This window comes from Panthera tigris, chromosome D2 (genome assembly GCF_018350195.1).
Source record: "Panthera tigris isolate Pti1 chromosome D2, P.tigris_Pti1_mat1.1, whole genome shotgun sequence".
NCBI lineage: Eukaryota > Metazoa > Chordata > Mammalia > Carnivora > Felidae > Panthera > Panthera tigris.
In genome coordinates this window covers 24,395,796-24,423,548 of record NC_056670.1, presented here as the reverse complement: position 1 = coordinate 24,423,548, position 27,753 = coordinate 24,395,796, and the positions used below count along the sequence as shown (strand labels likewise).

At 36.0% G+C, this 27,753-nt stretch overlaps 2 protein-coding genes across 8 annotated transcripts in view; one reads left to right on the top strand and one right to left on the bottom strand.

The window, feature by feature from the left end:
- JMJD1C (jumonji domain containing 1C) overlaps positions 1–27,753 on the top strand; it is a 263,036-nt gene that overhangs the window by 110,840 nt on the left and 124,443 nt on the right. The window lies entirely within an intron of this gene.
- LOC122232089 (dynein light chain 1, cytoplasmic-like) lies at positions 966–1,217 on the bottom strand. The gene is given in 1 exon segment (XM_042961162.1): positions 966–1,217. A coding segment is annotated over 1 exon segment (243 nt). The 5' UTR covers positions 1,209–1,217.

The window sequence follows — 27,753 nt, the reverse complement described above, 5'->3', positions numbered from 1 at the left end:
TTTATATTGAATAGATGTGATTGTGGGCTTCTTTATCATCATTAAAGTTGGTCTTTGTTGGGGCGCCTGGGTGGCGCAGTTGGTTAAGCGTCCGACTTCAGCCAGGTCACGATCTCGCGGTCCGTGAGTTCGAGCCCCGCGTCAGGCTCTGGGCTGATGGCTCGGAGCCTGGAGCCTGTTTCCGATTCTGTGTCTCCCTCTCCCTCTGCCCCTCCCCCGTTCATGCTCTGTCTCTCTCTGTCCCCCCCCCCAAAAAAAAAAAAAAAAAGTTGAAAAAAAAATAAAGTTGGTCTTTGCTGTAGATGTTCTTTATCAAGTTAAGGAAATTCTCTTTTCATTTTGCCTGATTCTTTTTATCATGAGTATGTGCTGAGTTGTATGGAATACTGCATCTGTTGACTGTATTTTTCCATGTATTAAAAAAAATTATATGTAATACTGTTTTCCTCCAACAAATTTATTAATTTTTTGAAAGGAATTTATTTTCAGAAGAAAAAACATAGGGCAGAGATGAATGGAATGGAAAATAAATACAAGATATTTTGCTAATATTTTAATAGCTACAACAAATTAGTACAGAGAATGCCCTGTACAAAACAACACAAAGTTTCAAAGATTGAAGTGTTCCTTTAATCAAGGTTGAAGATTTCAGGAACTGGTGTTGGGAGTTTAGGCTGTGGTCCTTGTTTTTGGATGGATCACTGGGTCTAGAATAGTCTATGCTTTTTTGTTTTAATTTTTTTTTAATGTTTATTTATTTTTGAGACAATGCCAGAGACAGAGTGCAAGCAGCGGAGGGGCAGACAGAGGGAGACACAGAATCTGAAACAGCCTCCAGGCTCTGAGCTGTCAGCCCAGAGCCCGACGCGGGGCTCGAACTCACGAACCATGAGATCATGACCTGAGCCGAAGTTGGACGCTTAACCGACTGAGCCACTCAGGTGCCCCTAGAATAGTCTATACTTTTAACCAGTTTTAAGAAAGACTATTTGGCCTTGATAGAAGTAGATGAAGTATTGGGTTTCATGGGTGAGGTAACTACCAAAGTTCCTCCCAACAATGTAGTGCCAGGTGGGGTTGAATTCTTATTACACTATTTCTTAATAGCCATATTTCTTAATATGGGCCACAATGCCCTTTTCTATATCATATTTCTTCAGTGTCTCAGGAACATACCTTACAGAGTCCTGTTTCATCTCCTCCAACATATTGGCGATTTTTAATCATGGTTTTTCATTATTATGGTAGAGCAAGGACTGGCATATGCCTACAGTCCCTTGGAAGAGGGCCTGACAATGCCCAGACCATGAGACCCACTGTTGCTGTTGAAGCCGTGGTGCATGTCTCACTATTGTACTATATTGAGTGACATTTATAACATTTTCTAAGAGTACTACCCCTAGATTTCTTGGGTTAACCCAAATCAGTTTTAATGAATGATCTTTTTTCATATTGTTGGCCTTAGATTGCCATTAACTTTTTTCAGGAATTTTTGCATCTGTAGTCCTGAGATTGGCCGGTAATTTTTCTCTTATATATGTTGTTGGCTTGCTTTTTGTCTGAAGGTTATGCAAGACTCAAAAGATGAACTGAGAAATACTCTCCCCTTTTATTCTGGAAGATGTTTTAAGGATTGGAATTAAGTTTCTTGAAAGCATGGTAGAACTTAACTGTAAAGCCCTTTCAGCATTCAGGCTGAAGGAAAATCATTCCAGATAAAGGCATGTAAGTGCAGGAAGGAATGAAGAGTGTCAGAGGAGTTATAGATAATATAAAGATATTTTATAAAATACAAAATTGAGGTAAATACAAATATAAAATGTAGGTAAATTTTAAAGTATTGCCTTTAAGAAACTATTTACTGTGATCTATAGAGTTTAAATCATAAAAGTAAAACATATGACAATAATAGCACAGTGGGTGACAAGGAAGGTTAATGGGATTAAACTGCTATAAGTTGCATTATTTTTAAAATTATTAAACTGCTAATTATGGTAGGTAAAAATAATTCAGGAATTTTTTTCAATCTATTAAGGTAAACACTAAAATACTTATTAAAATTGTATAACTTAAAAGTGAATAAAATAGGAAGTAAAATAGGAAAAAAAATGGAACAATAAAACATCTGTTTAATCGAAAATGCATTTAAAAACAGGTAAGCTGAGGGGCGCATGGGTGGCTGAGTTGGTTGAGTGTCCAACTTCTGCTCAGGTCATGATCTCATGTCTCATGAGTTTGAGCCCCACATTGGGTTCTCTACTGTCAGCCCAGAGCCCCCTTTAGATCCTCTGTCTTAATGCTCTCTCTGCCTTTGCATTGCTTGCTCGCTCTCTTTCTCTCTCTCTCTCTCTCTCAAAAATAAATAAACATTAAAAAAGAAGTAAACAGAGCAGATGGGACAAATAGGTAACAAATAATCAGATGGTAGACCTTCACCCATTTATACTAGTCATTGTATTACATTGAAATGGATTAAGCAGTTCAGTTAAAATCCAGTGATAGGCAGACAAAATAAAAAACAAAACCCAACTCTGTGCTGTTTATTAGAGCTATACTTAAAATATAAAAGAGATTGAAAATAATACAGTGGAAAAAGGTAAACTGTTCAAAGGCATCATTAAAAGTTGATATAATTATAGAACTATTCTACAAATACTCAAAGTAAGAATTATTACTAGAGATTTAGAGAAACATTACAATGTTAAAATGCTCAATTCAATAAGAAGATATAAGAACTCTAAATCTATATGCTTTCATTAAGATTAGCTTCAAATTCGCTAATACAGAGACTTAAAAACCTAAAAGGATATAGATAAAAATCCATGGTCACTCATGGCTTGTGAGTTCAAGCCCCGCATCGGGCTCTGTGCTGTCAGCTCAGAGCCTGGGGCCTATTTTCTTCTCTCTCCCCTCCCCTGCTCATGCCCACGCTCGCTCGCTCTCTCTCTCTCTCTCTCTCTCAAAAATAAACATTAAAAAAATTAAAACAAAAACAAAGATTGCAAGCGTTTTTAAATTATAAAATTTACTTTAGTATGAAATGATTAAATGTAGAGCCGTACAGTATTTGTGTTAAAAAGAACCAGAAAAAGTTTAAGTTCAACTGCCTCTTTAGACAGATGAAGAAACTATCCTGCTATGGTATTTCCTCTGTACTCCTCTGCATTATGATTTTTCTCATATGAGAAAGTTATCATAGGTGTAAGGTAATTATCATAGGTAAGGTAATTATCATAGGTAAGGTAATTATTCTTAGGGATTTTAGAAGAGACAGAGAGGGTGCCAAAGTCACATTAGTTAAATATGGCCAAAGGCACCTTTCTTTCAGGAACATTAGGGTGGCTGGTTCTCTTACTAGTTTCTCTTGCTTATTAATTTTAAGAACTGTTAAAGCTTCTGCACAAATTAGGACATACGCATTCTAGGTTTATATGACTTTTTCTTTCTGTTTTTCTTTTTTGGAGTTTTTTTTTTTTTTTTTTTTTATTAGAGGCTGAAGTGAGTTTCCACCAAGGTGTCTCCAGGAAGCAGAGAGGCTACCCTCCCTCTACCCCTCAAAATAAACCCGGATAGCAGAATACTTTGAGTATAAAGAGCCTGAGGGAGAGCTGTAAAAATGAGTCACAGAGGAGTCCACAGCACCACTGTGCTTGGTGTACTGTTCAGACAGGCTTTAAAGCATACTGTAGGACTCTTGGCCCAACTTCCAAGAGGAAGGAGTTAAGAATAGAAGCACCAGGGAGGTAGCAGAGGATAAGTACTAATTAGCTGCCCTTTCCCTTCATTCCATCTAGTTGCAGAAAAGACAAATCTTTCCATTTAACCTTTATATCTTGTATTTTTTACATTGTCTTGTAAATTGAGACAATGGTATCTTCCTTTGCTAAAGTAGAAAAATATAGTAGAGAATGTAGTTCATCTCCTTGAAATAAGAGGGAACTAGAAATATGGTAGATAAATTTTATAATATACTTACTTTAGTGGTTTTAAATAGCAAGTGGAACTTTAAGGCATCCAAAGTTAATTCTCCCCATTATACTAAATAGTCACCTGTTCACTGTAGATCTTCTTACCAGTTCTTTGTTAAAATAGTGAAACCAACTAAGACAATTTTAAGCAGAAAAAGGACTTCGGTAAAGAACTTTGGAACACAGGTTCCCAGCAAGATCTGAGACCATGCTTGCAGACTGTGCAGGAACCAATATAGACAGGAAATCAGATCACAAAAGTGGTTCTGTGCTGGACAGAGGCACTATAGCAATACCATTAATGCTTATATAGCCATACATCTTGGTTTTTCTTGGTAATAATTGATGGTTCATTTCAGTCTCAGAAATGTCCCAGTTTGGACAATAAATTACATCATCACTATTCTGATGTTGGAACATTACTGCCTCTGGAAAGCAGATGAAGATACTCCTACTTCTTGGGATACCTGGGTGGCTCAGTCAGTTGAGCACCCAACTTCGGCCCAGGTCATGATCTCACAGCTCATGAGTTCGAGCCTGTGTTGGGCTCTGTTCTGACAGCTTGGATTCTGTGTCTACCTCTCTTTCTGCCCCTCCCCTGCTCTGGCTTTCTCTCTCTCTCTCTCTTTCTCTCTCTCTCTCTCTCTCTTTTCTCTCTCTCTCTCTCTCTCTCTCTCTCTCTCTCAAAATAAACAAAACAACAAAAAAAGATACTTTTACTTCCAGTACCCTTGCCAGCATTGACTTTACTTGTCCTTTGCTTCTTCCTACAGGCTTTCGATTCAAATTCTGGGGCAGATTTGTCTGAACGATAGACTTAGTTGCTAAGGAGTCTGGAAATGTATTGGCATTTTCCAGTTTCTATAGGTGAGAGACTGCCTGAAAAGGTAGGGGTTTCTCCCAAAATAAGAGTTTCATAAGCTAGACATTCAAAGAATGCAGATATTGAGTGTATTATGTTTCAGTGATTGTCCCATTTTACTTTGTCCCATTTTTTACATACCTTTCCTTTGGTATGTTCATTGCTGTCCTCTTACTGTGGGGCTGTCTAGATCTGTTAAGCAGTTATCAAAGTGAGTTATGTATCTGTTCAAAGAGAATGTTACTGAAAGTATAAACTAGTTTTTTTGTTCTTAATTTTTTTTCCTATAAGCAAGGAGACTCCACTGGGATGAAGGAAATAATATTTGCCCATTCTCATGTCTTAATTATGTGAAAATATAACTGGTCCCACTATAAAAGATAGAGAATTTAGCTTAATAAAAAGCTAAAACATCAAAAGATTATTTCTTCAAATTTTTTAAGTTTATGGAGTTCATGTAGCATATGTAGTCAACTCTTAAGCATCTCTAAAATTATGCCATTACATCTGGGTCTATCTTGGCAATAGATACTTAAATTGTATCTGAATAACCTTTAGAAAAACTCTAGGGGCGCCTGGGTGGCTCAGTCGGTTAAGTGTCCGACTTTGGCTCAGGTCATGATCTCACGATCCGTGAGTTCGAGCCCCGCGTTGGGCTCTGTGCTGACAGCTCAGAGCCTGGAGCCCGTTTCAGATTCTGTGTCTCCCTCTCTCTCTGCCCCTCCCCTGTTCATGCTCTGTCTCTCTCTGTCTCAAAAATAAATAAACGTTAAAAAAAAAAAATTAAAAAACAAAAAAGAAAAACTCTAAACTCCCAATCATATTTATATCTGTTTTAAAGAGCTCCAAATAAGCTTTTTAGAAATAGTATTTCTGGGGGCGTGTGGGTGGCTCCATTGTGACTCTTCATTTTGGCTCAGGTCACGATCTCAGAGTTTGTGAGTCTGAGCCCTGCATTGGGATCTATGCTGCCAATGTGGAGCCTGCTTGGGATTCTCCTTCTCCCTCCCCCTCTCCCTCCCCCTCTCCCTCCCCCTCTCCCTCCCCCTCTCCCTCCCCCTCTCCCTCCCCCTCTCCCTCCCCCTCTCCCTCCCCCTCTCCCTCCCCCTCTCCCTCCCCCTCTCCCTCCCCCTCTCCCTCCCCCTCTCCCTCCCCCTCTCCCCCTCCCCTCCCTTCCCCTCCCTCCCTCCCCCTCCCCTCCCTTCCCCCTCTCCCTCCCTCTATCTCTTTGCCCCTTCCTGGCACTGTTCATTTCTTTTGGTTTTGAATTTTTGCCTGGATAGAAAGAACACTTGGGTTAGTTGTAAGATAACATGTACTTTATAAACCTTATGAGTTTATATATCTTTTAAACTCTATCAGTTTGTACCAGTTTCATTGGAAGTTGTTATGATTAAGTAAAATAATGAATGTGTAGATTTGTTTTTTAGATTATCGAATACTTTTTAAATGGGAAGTATTTCCTTACTTAGTAATAAAACCTGCAGAATGTCACTAAGTATACTTTATGTCTAGGAAAACAGGGCAGATGCCTCTGGCTCATCTGCTTTCTGTTCCTCCTGTAGCTAAATGAATGAAGCAAAGCAGGAAAGAGACTTGAATAAAGGATGGCCCAGGGAACAGCTTTGCCACTGTAAGGGGAATACTATAAGAAAGAAGGTGGGGGCACCTGACTGGCTTAATAGGTAGAGCATGTGACTCTTGATTTCAGGTTGTGAATTCACAACCCCACGCTGGCTGTAGAACTTACTAAAACAAACAAACAAACAAACAAACAAACAAACAAAAAAAGATAGTGGATTTTCTACGACTTTACAAAGCATCTCAGAAGGATATGAAAACTAAGGGGTTAGGATCTAATGCAGTGGTCACTAATTAGGAATTCGTTTTTCTAAGGTCCTCTTAGCATTCTTCTGTTGTGGGGCTCTTCTTGTGTGAATTCTCAAGGCCTCCTGACAGGATTTGTGTAAAACCAAGGAATCATGGTAACATCTTGATGATCACATTAAAACGCATTGTGCTGAGAACTTTTATGGTATTTGTCCTTTGTATTCTAACCATTATGACTCAAATTGAATTTTTCATTCTTTTCCTTTTTTTTTTTTTTTTTGTGCCCTAGATTTTATTAAATATCGCAGGAAGTAGCTCTAGGAATAAGATTCTTTCAGATTTCTTCCTCACATACATGCCTTCTACTTCCTTCCCCCCAGCAACACATACAGTTGTTTTTTCCTCCATGTTTCTTTACTGGGAAGAGCAGTGCTTCAGAACTTTTCAGTTCTAGATGAGGTTTAAAATATAAGCAAAGTAAACATTACTGAGGTTAAAAAATTTTAGAGGCAGGGTGCCTGGATAGCTCAGTCGGTTAAGCACCTGACTCTTGGTTTCTGCTCAAGTCATGATCTCAGGGTTGGTGAGTTCAAGCCCCACATCGGGCTCTGCACTGACAGCATGGACCCTGCTTGGGATTCTCTCTTTGCCTGTCTCTCTCTGTACCTTCTTGCCTTATGCTCTCTCTCAAGAAAAAAAAAAATTTTTTTTTTTCAAATTTAGAAGCATATGTGCAATACCATAATATCTTACCTGATCTTACAAATGAAGTTGAGGGGAGCCTGGGGGGCTCAGTCAGTTAAGCATTTGAGTTCGACTCAGGTCATGATCTCATGGTCGTGAGTTTGAGTCCTGCATTGAGTGAGCTTGAGCCCCATTTGCATGAACCCCACCTCTCTCTCTCCCTCCTTGTCTCTCTCTCTCTGCCCTTCACTCACTTGTGCCTTCTCTCTTGAAAGAAAGAAAGAAAGAAAGAAAGAAAGAAAGAAAGAAAGAAAGAAAGAAAGAAAGAAAGAAATCTTTAAAGAAAATCAAGTTGAAAGGCATTATATAGTAGTAACTTGTAAACTTGGTAAGTACATAGTTACGTAAACCCAGATGCCTAGATTTGATTCTACTCTTATATGCTTACTAAAGACGTTAACATGGTTTAGATATTTCTATCCATTATTTTTCCAAACAATTATAATGGTTCAAATTGCATGTCACGATCAAAATGCCAGGTTTCAAGAGGAATTGTATTTAGAATTAAGTGTCCTTTTAACTGAATATTAAGTAGAATATTTGGTTTTATACAGTACTGTAAAGGCCTTTCTTGTATTTCATTGTTCTCACAACTAGATAATCATCATTTTTGGATAAGTATCCAGTTGGTTGTCTTATAAATTTTATTTTCAAGGTTGAAGCTACCTAGAACAACAGTCTCTGATAGCAACATTAGAGGCACTTTCTCAGACTGCTGTACTGACCTTATCCTCTGTGAGGTAGTGTCTCCATTTTTCTGGGTCAGTTCTTTTTGTGAAGGACTAGAACTCCTTAGCCTAGGGAACAAGACTTGAAAACAAAAGAAACCACAGTTTTAAAAAAAGATCCTGGATTGTATGCTTAGCATATATAATTATAGGTTATAGTAACCTGTGTTAATTACTATTTTTATGCAGGAAATATAAAATTGATACAATTTAATTCATTAAAGTGGTGAAAGCTAAGTTAAATTTTTTTCCTTATTCTAAAAAGAGGAAAGTCTGTCTTTTTTTAAAAAAAAAACAAAACTTGTTTGAACACAAATTTATATTCAGAAGGAATAGCAAAGACCATGTTTCATTTCTCCTTTATTAAAACTTTTGATGCCAATAAATCAAATTTAATGGTACTGAAAAAGTGGTATATGTTTAACAGTAATGGAATATGTTTATTACCTTTTATTGGGTCAGCATCTAATGTATTCTGTGGCTATACTTTTATATCAGTATTGTCTGTGAAGGCTTTTTAAGGGTGCTGTGAATCACTGAAGTTCCTTCCTTTGCTTTTTATCAGTTACAAAATAGGCTCTCATTTTCATACATTTTTTAATTAAAAGAAATTTTTTTTAAAGTTTATTTATTTTTGAGAGAGAGACAGCGTGCAAGTGGGGGAGGGGCAGAGAGAGAGAGGGAGACACAGAATCTGAAGCAGGCTCCAGATTCTGAGCTGTCAGCGTAAGGCCGGATGTGGAGCTCAAACTCACAAGCTGTGAGACCCTGACTGGAGCTGAAGGTAGCTGCTTAATCGACTGAGCCACCCAGGCGCCCCTTAACACATTTTTTTAGTTGTCTTGAGGAATGGCTTTGTGAGTTCATTTTGGTATTTGACTTTAGAAAATTTTGTCTATCTTTATAAATTAATTTTGCTGAAAAAAGTTGTACTTAAATATCTAAAATTCAACTGAGAAAAGACATCAAGGTGAAGTGACCTTTATGCTTCATTTGCAAGAATTGAAAAACTCTGAGAAAAAATTGTGAGTGCTCAAATGAAAAGATTGTCAAGAAACATTTCCTCATTTTTAGAGCAGGGTAATTGTATTCTTAATACTCTTAAGTTTCTGCCTCCTAATTGGTGATACAACTAAGTGGGAAATTTTTGCAGGGCGGATGGTAGTAGCATTTTTATTCATTGAGATTTGTCCTTAGGAGAAATTTCTAATAGCAGTATTTTGCCTTTCACATATGCAGGAAAGGGAGTACAGATACTGTGTTTTAGCTTTAAAAACTGTGTAATGTGAATCATTATTTCAAAAAAATTTGTCCTACCTTTTAAGGTCAGTAGTTTATCAGTTTCTGTATAGATGGTAAATGCTAAGGTTCCTAAACCTTGTGAAATGTAATTAAAATATGTGTTTCTACATATTGTCTGTTTAGATTTCTTAAATGTAACCAAAATCAGTGCCTCAAATTAATTAAATTAAAACAACCTCTTTTTAGCAAGTTAAAATCTATCAAAACTGGATTAAACATTTTGATATGATTCTATTGTTTAGCCATTTATTAGATTGTGTTTCATGGTAAGCACATGTTATGTATTTGGAATAGAAAAATGCAAAAGTATGCATCTATGCCCTCAGGAGATACACAGTTTAGAAGGGAAAACATTTAGTTTTAGGTGAAAATTATTCCTATATTTATGTACTTTTGTATATATGTGTGTGTTGACTTTCAATTTTGTAAAGAAAAAATTATATCTAATATGAAACAGCCATGACATTAAGTCTTTACCAATAAAAATATAGAAATAAAGCCAACTCTTAATGTTATACCTTTCCACAAATATAATATTAAGTCATTTATGAAAATGTCCATATAGGTATTTGTAATAAATTTGGAGCAGAAACTTTTCTTTTCCTATAAGTATTTCATTTTATTTTTTATTATGAAAATTTTTGAATATACACAAAAGCAAAAGCTATCAGAGTACTTTTTCCTTAAGCCCCTCAAATCTGTTTGTTTATTGGTGTTTGCCTAGATATCTCAGCATTTTCATTACTTTCTTAAAAATTTCAGAATGCTTTAAAAAAAACAACAACAACTTGGTTTAAAGATCATGGACAGCAAAATAAAAATCGGAAACCTGGAATCTCTAGTGGATCTTTCCTTAATTTTGTGATTAAGACCAAATCATTTACCTTTTGTAAGCTTTTTGAGCTGTGTGTGTGTGTGTGTGTGTGTGAGCTTCTTAGAATATATAGCTAGCCCAAAATTTATTCTTGTAAGGCACTAAAAGACTTTAGGTACCTGGGGGAAAAATATATACACACATACATGTAGACATATTTATATATTTATTTATATCTGTCTGTCTTCTGGCAATGAAGTAGCTTTCCATTTGTTCCACCCTTTTACAAATTAGGTTACAGTTGATGAAACTGTAGTTGTATAGGCTTATGTAAATTCATGAAACATGGTAGTGGCATGAAGATGAAGCATCTTTTTGTAGACATGTGTCTTCGCTCTAGATATTACTGTATTCTTATAAAGTTTGTCCTTTTTCAGGTTGGATGCTCCCTGGTTCTTTTAAGGAATCACTACATAAGTTAGTACAGTGATTCCTAACTAATCAATTGCTGTTGTGTTTAGGTTTTTTTTTCTAATTTTTTTTAACCTTTATTTTTGAGAGAGAGAGAGAGAGAGAGAGAGAAAGAGAGGGAGTGTGAGGGGAGTAGGGGCAGAGAGGGAGACATAGAATCCAAAGTGGGCTCCAGGCTCTGGGCTGTCAGCACAGAGCCCAATGCAAGGGCTCAAACTCACGAACTATGAGATCGTGACCGGAGCTGAAGTTGGACGCTTAACTGACTGAGCCATCCAGGCACCCCAGTGTTTAATTCTCTTTAAACAGAACTTTCAATGGGTTGTTACACTTCTTTGAAACCTTCAGATTTCTACCTAGTGCCTTCTCTGTCAATTACAGACTTCTTTTCTTAGTTGTCATTCATTCGTGTAACCCGTTGTTCTCTCATATGATCATTCACTGTACGAAATAATGTTGCTTTAGTTGCACCAGAATGTATAATACATCTTTGCCTTCTTATATATTGCTGTTATTATTGAAAATAATTTTTTGTAATTCAGTAAATAGCTATAGTGTAACTAACTTAGCAGTTAACATGTACAAGCTACATGGGATGAGCACACTTACAGTGTGTTAATCTACATCGAATACATACTGAAGTGATGGGGACAGCTGTAATATATGGCTCTAAAAACTTGGAAATATGATAGTTCTCTGAGATGTAAACTAATATAATTCATCCTAACAAGGATTATACTTAACGGTCTCTGGAATCAGCAAAATATTTTATGTAAATTAACTTATTTGTTATGTAAATGAACTGTCAAAAAAATACTCTAGGGATTTAGGAGATAGGCCTAAAATGAAATCAGAATTTACTAAGTAGATATGTTATCTAATGAGTTATACTTGCTCCTATTTAGAGATTGGAAGAGAAAAAACTGTTCAGCTTAGGTTATAATAGAATCAGACAGGGGAAATACAAAGAGCCAAAGTTGACATTGCCCATCCAAGTACTGTCTGCCGTAAATGATATCCTATGTTACTGTTGTGGCTGATTATCCCCCTATTTTACATCATTCATGTTTATCAAGTAAAAAATTTTTATTATAATTTGCTTTCTTAAGTAGCTTTTCTTTTTTTTTTTTATGTTTATTTATTTTACTTTGAGAGAGATAATGAGAGAGGAAGGGAGAATCAGGGCTTAATTTCACAAGGCATAAGATAATGATCTGAGCCATGATCCATCACTTAACTGACTAAGCCACCCAAACACCCTAGGCTTTTCTTTTTTTAATGTTTATTTATTTTGAGAGAGAAAATCCCAAGCAGGCTCCATGCTCAGATTGGAGCCCAATGAGCCTGACTCAGGGCTGGATCTCATAACAGTGAGATCATGACCTGAGCTGAAATCAAGAGTCAGATACTTAACCAAGTGAGCCATTCAGGCACCCCTCTTAAGTAACTTTTCTAAGGAAGAGATCATACTATTGCTTATCCATGTATTCCATAGTAACTGAGAGCTAATGTTAATCATTTTTAAATAATAAATTTACATTGTTTTATATGTAACTGTTAACAAGCTTAATTAATGTCTGTCCCTAGGTAGTCTCAGTGTGCTTATAAGAACACATTTGAGTTTGTAACACTGAGAATTATCTGTGCATTTTGGTCAGTTTGCTGGGATAAAGACCTATGAAGGCTCAGGTAGATAGCCAGCTTGTGTTACGTGGTAAAAATAAGTGTTTGGTTTGCAACCCTAAAATTTGTACAGAACCACAGAAGATCCCAAATAGCAAAAGCAATCTTGAAAAAGCAAAGCAAAGCTAGAGGCATCACAATTCTGGACTTCAGGTTACATTGCAAAGCTATAGTAATAAAAACAGTATGATCCTGACACAAAAATAGACCCATAGAACAGAATAGAAAACTGAGAAATAAACCCATAATTATATGGTCAGTTAATCCTCGACAAAGCAGGAAAGAATATCTGATGGAAAAAAAGACAACCTCTTCAACATATGGTGCTGGGAAAACTGGACTATCTTCTTATACCACATGCAACAGTAAATCCAAAATGGATTAGAGGTGCCTGGGTGGCTTAGTTGGTTAAGCATCTGAGTTCAGCTCAGGTCATGATCTCATGGTTTGTGAGTGGGTTCAAGCCCCTCATGGGACTGTCTGCTCTCTGCACAGAGCCCACTTTGGATCCTCTATCCCCCCTCTCTCACTGCCTCTCCCCCACGCATGTGTGTGCACCGTCTCCCTCCCTTCCCCCCCCCCCCCAAATAACATAAACACTTGAAAAAGTGGAATAAACACCTAAATGTGAGGGGTGTCTGGCTGGCCTAGTTGGAAGAGCATATGACTCTTGATCTCAGGGTTTGAATCCCACATTGTGTGTAGAGATTACTTAAAAAAAAATAATAAAAATTAAAAAATTAAAAAAAAAGACCTACTAAATGTGAGACATGAAACCATAGAAATCCTAGAAGAGAATATAGGAAAACTTCTTTGGCATTGACCCTAGCAACTTTTTTCTAGATATGTCTCCTGAGGAAGGGAAACAAAAGTAAAAATAAACTATTGGGACTACATCAAAATAAAAAAATTCTGCACAGTGAAGGAAACAATCAGTAAAACTAAAAAGCAACCTACAGAATGGGAGAAGGTATTTGCCAATGACATAGCCAATAAAGGCTTAGTATCCAAAATAATAAAGAACTTAAAAATCTCAACAGAAAACAAAGAATCCAATTAAAAATGAACAGAAGACTGACTTTGGCTCAGGTCATGATCTCGCAGTTCATGAGTTCAAGCCCTGCATCTCGGGCTTTGTGCTGACAGCTCAGAGCCTGAAGCCTGCCTCAGATTCAGTGTCTTCCTCTCTCTCATTTCCTCCCCTACTCACCCCTTGATTTTGGCTTAGGTCATGTTCTTGTGGTTTGTGAGTTCGAGTCCCATGTCAGGCTCTGTGCTAACATCACAGAGCCTGCCTTAGCTTCTCTCTACCCCACCTCATCCCCCACCCCTCAAAAATAAATTAAAAATATTTAAAAAATCTTTTTAAATGAATATACTAGATGGTGTTACTTGAGGACATACAAAATAGTTTATTTGAAAATTAAATATGTATAACATGGTTCATCTTATGTAGTAAGCTTAATAAAATGGAGATGTTATTGTCTAGATGATAAAAGCATTTATTCATTACTTTTGATTAATTTATATTATTTATAAAAATTTTCAAAAAGGAAAAAGGCTATCTATTATCTCATTTTATATAACATCTAAGTATGCCAAGATATACGAGAGGTTATTTTTATTTTATTTTTGTTCCTAACCTTTTTATACTCAGTGTGATTTCTGTTTTATGAATGAATAATATTTTTTTTCCAACTTGTGCTTCAGGACACACAAGTGCAATCTCTAGGCTTAGTTTGTGTGGCCAGCATGCTTCCCCGTGTTTGGCTCTGACACCTGTCCTTCATGAGTAGGAGTACAATTTTCTGATTATCCTTTCTTTTTACTCTCATCACAACCCTACTTAGGTCTTACCCAAGTAGCCATTTCTGTCCTGTTCTTCCATCAGTATTATCTAATTTTCATATCCATTAAATTTTCACATATATAAAATATATTTTTCAAAACCCTTTTCTCCATTAGGAATCTCATACCATTTTTTTTGACTGGGTATGGAAACACATCATATATTCTGTTCTGAACTGTGCTGTAACAAATATAGAAATTTTTAACTGTTTCAATAAATGTAAAGGTGAGGAAACACCTAAAGTAAAAAAAAAAAAAAGAAAAGGAAAGAAAAATCACAAAAAACTAAAGTATCCTGACTTTAGGTTCTTGTAATTTGTAGTTTAGAATCTAGCAACTTAAAAATTTTTTTTAAACGTTTATTCATTTTTGTGAGACAGAGACCCAGCATGAGTGGGAGAGGGGCAGAGAGAAAGGGAAACAATCTGAAGCAGGCTGTAAGCTGTCAGCACAGAGCCCAATGCAGGCCTTGAAGTCACAAGCCCTGAGATCATGACCTGAAGTTAACTGACTGAGCCACCCAGGTGCCCCGAGAATCTAGCAACTTTAAAATCTTCATACTAAGTAGTGGGAGTTCCTTCCCCTATGCTATTTTCTATGGCTTCTTCCCGGAATACTGTTGACTTTGGCATATACCTCCTAAGTAAGAGATTGGAGGGAGGTTTCTTCTTACAGAAATTACAGTTTTTCAGAGAAGAAATACTCTGACCCTTAGGAACCCTTCACTACAACAGTCAGCATTTACCTAGTCATTTTTAGTGAGGCGGACACCCACTCATTTTCCAGCCAGAGTTTTCATTTCTCTTTAATATAAATTAATAGTGAAGAGTGCTCAATACTTGAAAAGAGCTTCCCAACATGAGGGCATACAAACACAGGGGGAAAAAATGATACCCAAGAAATTGCAAGGAATAGTTATGAAAACTTAAGGGGAAAAAATCTAATATACTCAAGAGATGAGAAAATATTTTATCATTAAAAAGAATGTTCACATTCTTACAAAGATGTTCAAGTTGTGTGACTGTTGGCTCCCTTACCCAAGATCAGCTTCAGTAGTCTTATAAAGAAAACTAAAGGTTTAGAACATATAGCGAGAAACTTCTAAGATGGTGGAAGAGTTTTGAATGGGTGTATGGGCTGGGAGTTTTGTTTGAGGGCTAGAAGCAACTTACTTTGGCTTTGTGAAGAAAAATTGGAAATGAACTATTGGAGTTCTGCTCTTGCTTCTCCCCATTAAACCCAAATTGCCTAATCATTCCATATCTGCAGTGTCTCAGAACCCTTGTCCTGGTATCCTCAGGAAATGAAATCAGGATGGTGTTCTTTGCCTCTTAGGGGATGAGAGAGAGAGATGGACTGTTGCTTCCCTACCTCATGCCCACCACATTCCTAGTACTGATAAATTATAGTCTGAAGAGAGTCTCCCTTGCATGACATTTTTTCCTGTGAACAAAGAGTGAAGCTCCCTTCCTAAGGAATTGGTTTTTGTTTTTTGTTTTCTTTAGATTTTATTTTTTAAGTAGTCTCTATATCCAGTGTTCAACGTAACTTGAACTTACAAAGCCAGAATCAAGAGTCACATGCATGGGGCACCTGGGTGGCTCAGTTGGTTGGGCGTCCAACTTCAGCTTAGGTCATGATCTCGTTGGAGTTCTGGCCCCACTGTGGGCTCTGTGCTGACAGCTTGGAGCCTGGAGCCTGTTTCGGATTCTGTGTCTCCCTGTCTCTTTCTGCTCCTCCCCCACTCACACTCTGTCTCTCTCTCTCTCAAAAATAAATAAACATTAAAAAAAAAAAAAAGAGTCACATGCTCTGCAGACCAAGCCAGCCAGGTGACCCGCAAGGAATTGTTTTTTGAAAAAAAGAAGAGAGATTAACTGTAGTTTTCTGCTGCCTAAAACTCTTTACTTTAGGTGTTTGCCACTTCAACATCCTGAGCTCACTGGGGCTGACAAGTGGTCTGGCATTGTCCCATATGCATTGTTTGAGTGAGTTTTCTTAGAAGAAAATGAGCACACAGGCCAAAATAATAAGATATTTCAAAGAAAAAAATAGTGTACTCAGTTACAGATTCAATTCATAGTAGAAATACAAAAATAGATTGAGAATATAAAATTATCCTAATACTTATGCTAAAAAAATTGGGGAAGAAAGATTAATAATATAAAATAAGAAAATATAAGAGAGGAAAAGTTATTCAATATAAGAAACATAATAGCTGACATGAATACAAACAATAGGATAAATAACAGAATAAATCCTTTGAAGAGCAAAAGTATTAACATCCAGATGATAGGAATCTGAGGAGGGAGAAAAAAGTGATCAGAAAATACGTGAAGGAATAAAGGGGATAGAGTTTGGTATTTTTAAAAATTTGAAGGAAAGAGCTTGGAATTTTTTTATACATCCAAACTGTCATTCAGATATAAAGACAAATGCTGAAAAAGATAGATGAAGTAAAGGTAATAAAACACGTTGGTAAAGTTTTGTTTTCTTCCTTAAAAAAAAAAGTAGCTAATACCAAAGAATAGAGATATGTTCATACTAATCCTAAAATAAAAGCCTAGTTAGTTCTTTTTATTTTTATTTTTTTAACGTTTATTTTTAAGACAGAGAGAGACAGAGGATGAACAGGGGAGGGGCAGAGAGAGAGGGAGACACAGAATCTGAAACAGGCTCAAGCTCTGAGCAGTCAGCACAGAGCCCGACGTGGGGCTCGAACTCATGGACCGCGAGATCATGACCTGAGCCGAAGCTGGACGCTTAACCGACTGAGCCACCCAGGCGTCCCTAGTTAGTTCTTTTTAAACTACGTTGAAGGAATATTTAAAAATTTATTTCAGTTTCATACCTAACTTTTATATATTATAAAAAATTATGTGTTGATGTCCCAACAATATCAAAGTGGTGTAAAAATTTTTAGATGTATATTCTTAGTTCCTGTAGTTTATGGACGAGTAACAGGCTATTCGAACAGGCAAACTGTCAGCAGAAACAGATGCAAGTAATGGCAGAAATGAAGTAAGTGGCAAACCAAGACAGTAAAACACTATTATAAATTTACTCAATATTTACAAGGATTTAAAGGAAAACATGAATATAGAAGAAATCTAAGATATATAAAAAAGAACCAGGTAAACATTTATAGATAAAAAATACAGTAATTAAAAAAATTCTTTGAGGGGCGCCTGGGTGGCTCAGTCGGTTGAGCGGCCGACTTCAGCTCAGGTCATGATCTTGCGGTCCGTGAGTTCAAGCCCTGCGTCGGGCTCTGTGCTGACAGCTCAGAGCCTGGAGCCTGTTTCAGATTCTGTGTCTCCCTCTCTCTGCCCCTCCCCCGTTCATGCTCTGTCTCTCTCTGTCTCAAAAATAAATAAACGTTAAAAAAAAATTAAAAAAAAAATTCTTTGGATGGGCTTTACAGCATATTAAACATAGCAAAAGAAAAGATCAATGACCTTAATGTAACAACAGAAACTATTTCATAGTATATTTACAAGAACTTTTAATGTGATATCAGTTCTTCACCAAATTCGTTTAGAGATATAATGCAATTCTGATTAAAAAACCTAGTAGAATTTTTCTTGACAGTTGATAAAGAGACTTTAGGTTTTATTTGGAAAAATGAAGACTAAGAATAATCAAGATACTTTTTGGAAGAATATCCAGATGTGGACGGTCATTTTTCCTACCAAGTATCAGGACTGCTGTGAAGCTTGAGTTATTAAAACTGTGTGGCTTTTGTCACAGGAATAGACAGATTGACCAGTGCAGTAGACTAGATTTCTCCAAAACAAAATAGGGCGTGTTGTGGAATTTTGATTTCTGCAATGTTCAGTAAAGGTTGATAAAGCTGACTTTTTCATGGTTAATTTTTCTTTATCTTAATGTGCCTTTAATTTCTACAAATTAAGTAACATACAGACAGAAAAATGGGGTAAGAAACAAGAGGGAGAATAAATGACTAGACATTTCACAAAAATACTGCATGGCTAATAATCACATTAAGAGGTATTCAGCATCATTATTGATCAGGAAAATGCACATTAAGTGATAACTATTTCACAGAAACATTTTTGACACAGATTTTAAAATGACAATACCAAGTGTTTGGGAGAATGTAAATCCTTGGGATCTCTTTTACTTTCCTGGTGGGAGTGTAAAATGATGGAATAATTTGCTAAAATAGTTTGGTATTATCTTCTAAAATTGACTATTCACATAGCTTTTGTTTTGTGAATGGTTGTTATATTAAAAATAAAATAATAAGACTAAGAGCCAGGGATAAAGCACATTATCAGAAATTTGATTTTTATATTTTTATATTGTCAGAAGAGCACATTTCCTAAAATCTAATCCCCCCCCCGCCCCGCTCTTCATCCCTAAAAGAATTTTGTAGTCTTTTTTTCTTTCATTTCTATAACATTCTTAGGTTTCTTTTTTAAATGCAGGACATAGCTTTTCTCTTTATCGTATACTCAGTAAGTGGCAAAACTACTATTCAAATACCTTGTCAGTTTAGCACCAGAAGTTTATTTGTACTCCTTGTGGCCAACCAAACTGTTGTTAAGAGAATGCTTATGCTAGTAAGAAAAGCACTTAGAAAGCAGTCATCATTTTTATTATACTCATTTGAGGAGAAAATATTCTTGACTTTTCTTTTCTGCAATTTGAGTTTCTAGGTTTTCAATCTTGTAAGCTATTCTGAAATGCTGCAAGATAGAAAAGTTGGTGTGAAGAAAAATAAATTATTGTCTCAGATTTTAAGTAAGTGATTAATTAGCAGGAGAAGTAAGTATAAGAATGAGAAAAGAGAAAACTCAGGAATTAACAGTATTGCTAGATACTATATAAGGCATTTAGAAAAGTCTTCCTGCAAAATCATTTACTTCACATTTCACTTCTTACAAACTTTTTTTTTTTTCCCCATAGGCTCCATGCTTGGAGCCCAACATGAAGCTAGAACTCATGACCCTGAGATCAAGCCCCGAGCTGGGATCAAGAGTCAGATGCTTAACCAACTGAGCCACCTGAGTGCCCCGACTTCTTACAACTTTTGAAATATATATCTCATATAACACAGGTTTTTCTTTTTAAAAGCTTGTACTTTGAGTATATTCAGTTCAGTTCTTTTAAGAAGATATTTTTATTTAGATTTCTTTATAGAGTTAAAAAAATGTTTTAGCTCCGATTAGGTTAATTCTTTCTTTCTTTTTTTTTTTTTTTAGGGTTAAAAATTTTAGTACATTATAACTAGATTCCATAAAACACTGACACTAAGCTAATTACAATTATACACAAGTATACAAATAAGTTGTAAAAACAATATTTAACAAAAGTCGTCAGACAAAAAGAGTACCTGCTCCATGATTCAAACACAGGCAAATTTAATTTATAAAAGTCTCGAAAGTCAGTATAGTGCTTATCTTTGCAGAAAGAGGAAAGAGAGGTAAGAAAAGATAAAGAGACACTACTGGGTTCTTTAAGCTGCTAGTAGTTCTCTATTTTTGACTGAGATTTTTATTACCTAGATTTGTTTTGTGTTAATTCATCAAGCTCTACAATTATTATGTGTGAAGTTCTCTGTATGTATATATTAATTCAGTAAAACTTTTAAAAGTTCTAAGTTCATCAAAAAGAAAATACAGAAAAATAAACATAGAACAAATGGGACAAATGGAAAATTCAAAGGAAAATTATAGGGAGATGTAAATATAATATAGTAGTAATTCCATTAAATGTAACTGTACTAAATTCATCAGTTAGAACCAAGCTTGTTACACTTTATTAAGTAGTAAAACATGTTTGTACAAGACACACATCTAAAATAGCTAAGGAAAAAATGTAAGTGAAAGTAAAAGAATGGAAAAACAAGTCAAAAAGTAATAAAAAAAAATCTAGGATATGTTAGATCTTAAGGCAGAAAGCATTATTAGAGTGATATATACTACAAAATTACAACATTCAGTTCATGAGAAAGAAAGAAATATCCTGATAAGATTAGATTATATTTAAAGCAAATACTGAGAAAACTACAAGGAGAAATAGAAGAATCGACAACAATTCTTTGAGTGACAAAAGATAAAGCAATAAAATAAAAACAATATAAACAACACAAGTGACAGCTCTAAAGTACTGGATATATGTTGAGAGAGCATTACACCCAAGGATTGCAGAGTATATATTCATTTCAAGCATATATAGTACCTTTATAAAAATAATCCTCATGATATTATTCAGCACAAAGTTGGGAATGATAATGGATGACCACATAGGGTAACTTTTTTTTAACAATGCTTTTTAGAAGCTATAGATGAAATGAATATTTGTATGTTAATTTCTAGTTTATAGGACATGGTAGATATTCAATAATTGTTGAATCATTTTTTTATTTTAATGCTGCATTTATACATGCCTATATTTGTGTTTTCTTCTGTGCTGACAATGAGATACGAATCTTGATGTGTAATCAGTAAAATTTTTAATCTACTTAACTTGAACTTCTAGTGATTATTTTATGATCTTTATGGGTTGAAGTATGTATTCTCTTCTGGACCTCAAAATCAGATTTTATATGTCTTTTATTTCTGTTCACATTGTTTCAGGGGTTTGACATTACAGGGTGCACAGGATAGGCTTAATGTTTAGATTTTCTGGAGTAAATTAGTGAGAGATTGGAAATAGTCCTTATTATGAGCAATTTTGTTTGCTTTTTATTTTGTTAAAGAATTGAACTTAACTTGGTTTTTAATAGATATATGGTTTAATTCAGATTTTTTTCAAATTGAAGGAAAAATGAGGTGGATTAAAAAAAGCCTGCAGCAAATAAGAATAATGTAATATGCCACTGTGTTCATACAGGGCAGCTGCGTCATCTTAATGGTTTGCCACGTCTGCTCTAGATTTTTTGACTGAAATAAAAGTGTTCCTCAGATACTTCTTAATTTATTTCTCCTCTTTCTCTGCAGGTAATCACTATCCAAATTTGTTGTTTCTTATTGTATGTGCTTATATCCTGTGACTACATACATAGATATTCATAATAATATGTGGTATTATTTTTGCATATTTTAAACTTGACATACTAGGGGTACCTGGGTGGCTCAGTCGGTTAAGCGGCCGACTTCGGCTCAGGTCATGATCTCAAGGTTTGTGGGTTCGAGCCCCACATCGGGCTCTGTGCTGACTGCTCAGAACCTGGAGCCTGTTTCAGATTCTGTGTCTCACTCTCTCTGACCCTCCCCCATTCATGCTCTGTCTCTCTCTGTCTCAAAAATAAATAAATGTTAAAAAAAAATTTTTAAATAAATAAATAAATAAACTTGACATACTATATGTCATTTTGTAATTTGCTTTTTTCATTTAACTTTGTTTAACTTACATATAGTATTCAGTTATATGATTCTTCAAATTTATTTATCCATACCCTGAGAAATAACATTTAGGTTGTTTCTTACTTCTCTATAAGAAATAATGTTGTAGTGCACGTTTTTGTGCTTATCTCCATGACGTACAGTAAGACCTTTTTGAGGGTATATTTCTGGAAGTGTAATTGTTGAGTTTAGGGCATACTTACCTCATTAGACATTGCCAAATGGCTCTCCAGAGGCAAAGTGCTCTCCATATATTTTCCCATCAGCTCTTATTGAGAGTTCCTGTTTTTTTCACATCTTTTTAACATTTAATGTCAGTCTTTGTAATTGCTGATGTCGTAAAATACCATCTTAATGTTTGCATTTGTGCTTCTTTGATAACTAAGAAAGCTTAATATCTTTTCATACATTTGTTGACCCTGTAGGCTTCTTCTTTTTGCAGTAACTTGTCCAATATTTTTTGTCCATTGTTCAGTAGGAGGATGTTGCTTTTAAAAGATTGATTTGTAGGATTTCTTTATATATTCTAGATACTAATCCTTTATTGATTCTACACTACATATGTCATCTCCCAGTAGCTCATTTTTTCATACGTGATTATAAGGTTTAGTGAATAAAAGCTTCAGATTTTAGAGTAGTAAATTTTGTGTATTTTATGAGGCAAGGATCAAAATTTTTCCATGTAGTATATTAATTTTCTAAGCAACATTTTTTTTTTCAAAATATTAAGTCATCCCTTTCTACAGATATTCAGTGCAGTCTCTTTTAAATACCAAGTTTTCTTAATGAATAAGTCTCTTTCTGATTTCTCTAATCTGTGCCAATTGTATTTCTTGGACTTATAGAACCCTGTCTTCAATATTGTAATTTTATTATAAGTCTTGTTACCTGATAAAGCATGTGCTCATATTTTGTTGTCTTTAAGTTCTATCATGGCTATCCTTGGCAGTTTGCACGTTTAGCTTGATATGTAGAAAAAAGAATTCCTTTGACATTTTTTATTGGAATCATATTAAATGTGTATATTAATTGAGGGGAGTGTTTGTTTTACCATATTGAATCATTTCCTCCATGAATGGTGTATATGTCTATTTATCTAGGATCTTGTCTTATGCTTTTAGATAGAGTTTATAGTTTTTTTTCATAAAAGTCTTGATAATCTTTTGATAACTAATTCCTGTACTCTTCTAGTAGTTACTGCTATTGCAAGTAAAATCTTTTTATGCTGTACTTTATAATAGATGCTAATATATAGAAATATGATTTTTTTTAAGTTTTTAAAATTTATTTTGAGAGAGAGAGAGAGAGAGAGAGAACATGGGGGAGGGGCAGAGAGGAAGTGGAGGGAAAGAGAGAATCCCAGGCAGGTTCCGTGCTGTCAGTGCAGAGCTTGATGCAGGGCCTGAGCTCACAGCCTGCAAGATTGTAACCTGAGCGAAAATCAAGAGTCATATGCTTAACTGACTGAGCCACCCACGCGCCCCAGAAATATGATTAAATTTTGTGTAACCAGGAGACTTTCTGAACTCTTTCAAGTGTTACAATGGTTTGACTATAAATTATGTTGGATTTTTTGCCTACTGATCATTTTACTCTTCTTCTCCAAGGATTATACTTTTTTCAAAACTTATTTTTCTTGTCTGCTATGTTCACTAAAACCTACAGGTCAGTGTTGGATACAAACAGTCATCGCAGGCATCTTTGTGCCATTTGTAGTAGGCATTATTATATCATTCCTTTTTTTTTTTAATGTTTATTTATTTATTTTGAGAAAAAGAGAGCATGTGTGAGTGAGGGAGGGACAGAGAAAGGGAAAGAGAGAATCCCTTCGCTGCACTGACAGCAAAGAGCCACATGTGGGGCTCGAACCCATGAACCACATGATCATGACCTGAGCGAAAACCAAGAGTCAGGTGTTTAACTGACTAAGCCACCCAGGCTTCCCCATCATTATATCATTCTTGATGGTAAAATGGAATACTAACTTCTATGATGAAAAGGTTTGCAGTAGCTTTTAAAATTAAAATATAGGCTGGGCACCTGGGGTGGCTCAGTCGGTTAAGCCTCCAACTTCGGCTCAGGTCATGATCTCAACATTCACGAGTTTGAGCTTCGCGTCGGGCTGAGCTGTGCAGACAGGTCAGAGCCTGGATCCTGCTTCGGATTCTGTGTCTCCCTCTCTCTCTCTGCCCCTCCCTACCAATGCTCTCTCTCTCTTTCTCTTTCTCTCTCAAAATTAAACATTAAAAAAATTTTTTTAATAAATTAAAATATACTGTGTCAGCATTGATTTCTCAACCTTGTTCATGTCATGGCATACATAGAAAATGTCAAATCTGTATATAACACATTAAAATAAGCTAAGGCAGCTTCTTGTAATTGGGGTTCGCATTGCCTTAGGCCTCATCCACCTGCCTCAAAGGCTAAATAGAGCAAAATCAGCGCTTCTACCCTGATAGGTATTGCAGGCATTGCAGTTGGAAATCTGTCCTCTAATCTTGTACCACTAAAGTGCTGTTAGCCCTAGATTTTACATAGATTTATTTGATTTATTTATTAGTGTAAAACTCCTTGTTTCTTTTATTGCTTAAAAGTTGTTGTTTGTTGTTCATAAATGATTAAGCTTCATCAAATGCTTTTTTTTTAATCTAATGAGATAGTTATATAGTTTTCTCTTTTAATATATATTTTTTGAGAGAGTGTGCAAGTGTGCACACTTGTGCATACCATCAGGAGAGGGGCAGAGGAAGGAGAGAGAGAATGTTAATATCTTAATATGGTGAATTACATTCATAGAATAGCCTGCATTCTTAGGAGAAGTCTGCCTTGAGCATTTCTAGATCAATTTAACAGAAAAGTTTTTATTTATGTGACTCATCTTGTTGCAAGCTCAGGAAAATAAACATTATTTTTTTAATTGTGAAATGCACTATAAAAATAAAAACATGTATAAACATTTTTATGTAATATTTTATTTACATAAATTTATGTAATTGAATGACCAACTCTTTAATTGCCCCCGAGGTTAAAAAGTAGAGCATTACCAGTGCACCTCAGTTGCATTTCTTCCTCCTTCCTCACCTCAAAGGGGGTAACTAGTATCATGACTTCTGTGTTACCATTCCTTTGCTTTTATTTATAGCTTTAGAACCCAAATATGTATCTATAAACAGTTATTATTTAGTTTTCAAAAGTTGAGTAAGAATACAGATTTAACTCTGTATAGAGCATATTATTGCTACCATTGGCTAAAAGGCTTTCAGAAGCAGATATAAGCAGAACAGTTTCTAGGTCATTGTGTGTCTTCACAGTCTCTTTTGGGGGAGATCGTAATGACTCACTCATAAAGTGAATAGTGTTGAGTGGTGAGTCCTCTTTACCACCATTGAGGCATCTGGTGGGCCCTTACTAATACAGATACTATATAGAGTGAAATCAGAGGGAATGGGCTACTATCTGCCTCATAATTCTAAACTCACTATGGTTTACCCCAAGTTCAGAGGAGTAAGTCAAAGCAGAAGAGTTTTTAGCATGAAATGCATGTTTTCCATTGATAATATATCCAGCACAACACGGAGGAGAGAGCATGAGTTTCATTACCACATAATCTAGACATGTCAAGTATATATTAGACTTAAAACCAGGAATTCTATCCTCAGACTACAGAAAGTTATTTAGGCAGAGAGGATCTCATTGATAATAGATCTCAACAATCTATTTCTTTTTCTTTTAATGTTTATTTTTGAGAGAAAGAGTGCCCATATGCGTACCTGCACACAGTGAGGAAGGGGCAGAGATAGAGGTGGACGGAGGGACCGGAATGGGCTCTGTACTGACAGCAGAGAGCTCAATGCGGAGCTCAAACTCCCAAACCATGAGATCATGACCTGAGCTGAAGTCAGACACTTAACTAACTGAAGTCACAGTATGCGAGTGTGGATTGCTGTGTTTTTTTGTTTTTTTTTTTTTTTTTTTTTTGTTAAAGATTTTTTTTTTTTTTTGAGGGGAGGGTGCCTGGGTGACTCAGTCGGTTGAGCCTTCAACTTCAGCTCAGGTCATGATCTCGCAGTTTCTGGGTTTGAGCACTGCATCAGGCTCTGTGCTGATAGCTTGGAGCCTGGAGCCTGCTTCAGATCCTGTGTCTCCCTCTCTCTCTGCCCCTCCCTCCTCTCTCTCTCTCTCTCTCTCTCTCTCAAAAACAAGTAAATATTAAAAAAAAAAAATTTAAGTAAATAAAGATTTTATTTTTAAGTAATCTCTATACCCAACATGGGGTTCGAATTTACAACCCCGAGATTAAGTGTCGCACTCTCTACCTACTGAGCCAGCCAGGTATCCCCTAGATTCTTGCTACCTTTGCTCATAAAGGTTGCCTTATTCTCCTTTGTGTGCTGGCTCACTTGTTTTCTTTATTCCTGTCTTTCTTTTTCTTCATTTATTTTGTCATTTTGGTGGACATACATCCTGAATAGCTTTTTGAGTTTGGATGCTTGAGAGAGATATTTTTTGGCCTTTTTCTTTTTTCTTCTTTCTGTTTTTTGTTGTTGTTGTTGCTATTTGTTTTTTAAGATTTTGTTTTTAAGTAATCTACACCCAGCATGGGGCTTGAACTCATGTCCCCAAGATCCAGTTGCATGCTCTACTGATTGAGCCAGCCAGACCCCCCTAGTCTTTCTTGATAATAGTTTGTCTAGGTATTTAATTCTAGCTTCAAAATAAGCTTTTTTCACTATTTTGAAGATACACCATTTTATTTAAAAGCTTCCATGCCAGCTGTTGAGACTATGCCCCTTTTTTTTTTCTTAAAAACTTTTAATATTTATTTATTTTGAGAGAGAGGGGGACAGACCATGAGTTGGGGAGGGGCAGAGAGGCTGAGCCCTCAGCACAGAACCTGAAGCAGGGCTCGAACTCATGAACTGTGAAATCATGACCGGAGCTTAAGATGGACGCTTAACAGACTGAGCCACCCAGGAGTCACCTTTTTTTTTCTTTCGGGAAGCTCGTAGAATTTTGTCTTCTCCCCAAAGTTTCTGAAGTTCTACTGCGAGGTTTCTTTTTATCTGTTTATTTTCATCCATTGTGTTTAGACCCTTTTAATCTGGTAGTTTACTTTCTCAAATCTGGGAGATTGTTTTTGGTTTGTTTTGTTCTACCCCCTTTGATTATAGCTTTCCCTTCTTTGTTTTTGTTCCCGCCTAAAATGGACATTGGCCCTTCATTTTTCTTCTGGTTCTCTAATTTTCTCTCCTGTTTTTCATTTCTCTGTTTTTATTCTACTTTCAATTTCTAATTTCCTAAGAAGTAAATTTCCTCAACTTTCCTTTCATTATGTTGTTGTTTCTTTATTTTGAAAGAGAGAACCCATGAGTGGGGGAGGGGCACAGAGAGAGAGAGAGAAAGAAAGGGAGAAAGAGAATCCCAAGCAGGCGCCATGCTCAGTGTGGAGCCCAACTTGGCACTTGATCTCATGACTCAGATCGTGACCCTAGCTGAAATCATGAGTCAGACACTTAACTGACTGAGCCACCTAGGTGCTCCTCAACTTTCCTTTTAAGATTCCAACTGATTTTCTTTTACAGCATCTTGTTTTTGTTTCGTGGACGAGATATCTTATTCTGAGAATATAAATTTTGGTTTTGTTCATGTTTTAGTCTCTGTTCCTAGCTTCTATTTCTTACATGTTATGCTTTCCCTTTCATCTGTCTATTTATTTATAGACTCTGTCTTTTAGAGGCTTTCCAAAGATAACCAAATATCACTGACTGGCTGCTCGTGATTGAGAAGGAAACCAAAATGCTGATTGGAAGTTTCAAGTGCATGGATAGGGTTTGTCTGTTTTAGGATTTATTGGATGGTGATCTGGGAAGACTGTTTATGGGCCAAATTCGTGTGGTAGGATTTTGAGTTATCATTTCTCAGATTGGTTACTTTCCCCAGGGAAGAGTCACTGTTCTGCATGCATGGTAAGGATCTGAGTGTAAGGATTCTGGGTTCCAATTGGAGAAGAAGGCTGGATTCTCTGACTTTAGATATTAATATGTATAGTCACTTAATTTTCCTGTTTTGGTTTGGACAAGATGATGAAACCCTGAACTGAGTTTGTGTTCTTTATCCAGAGACCCTCTGT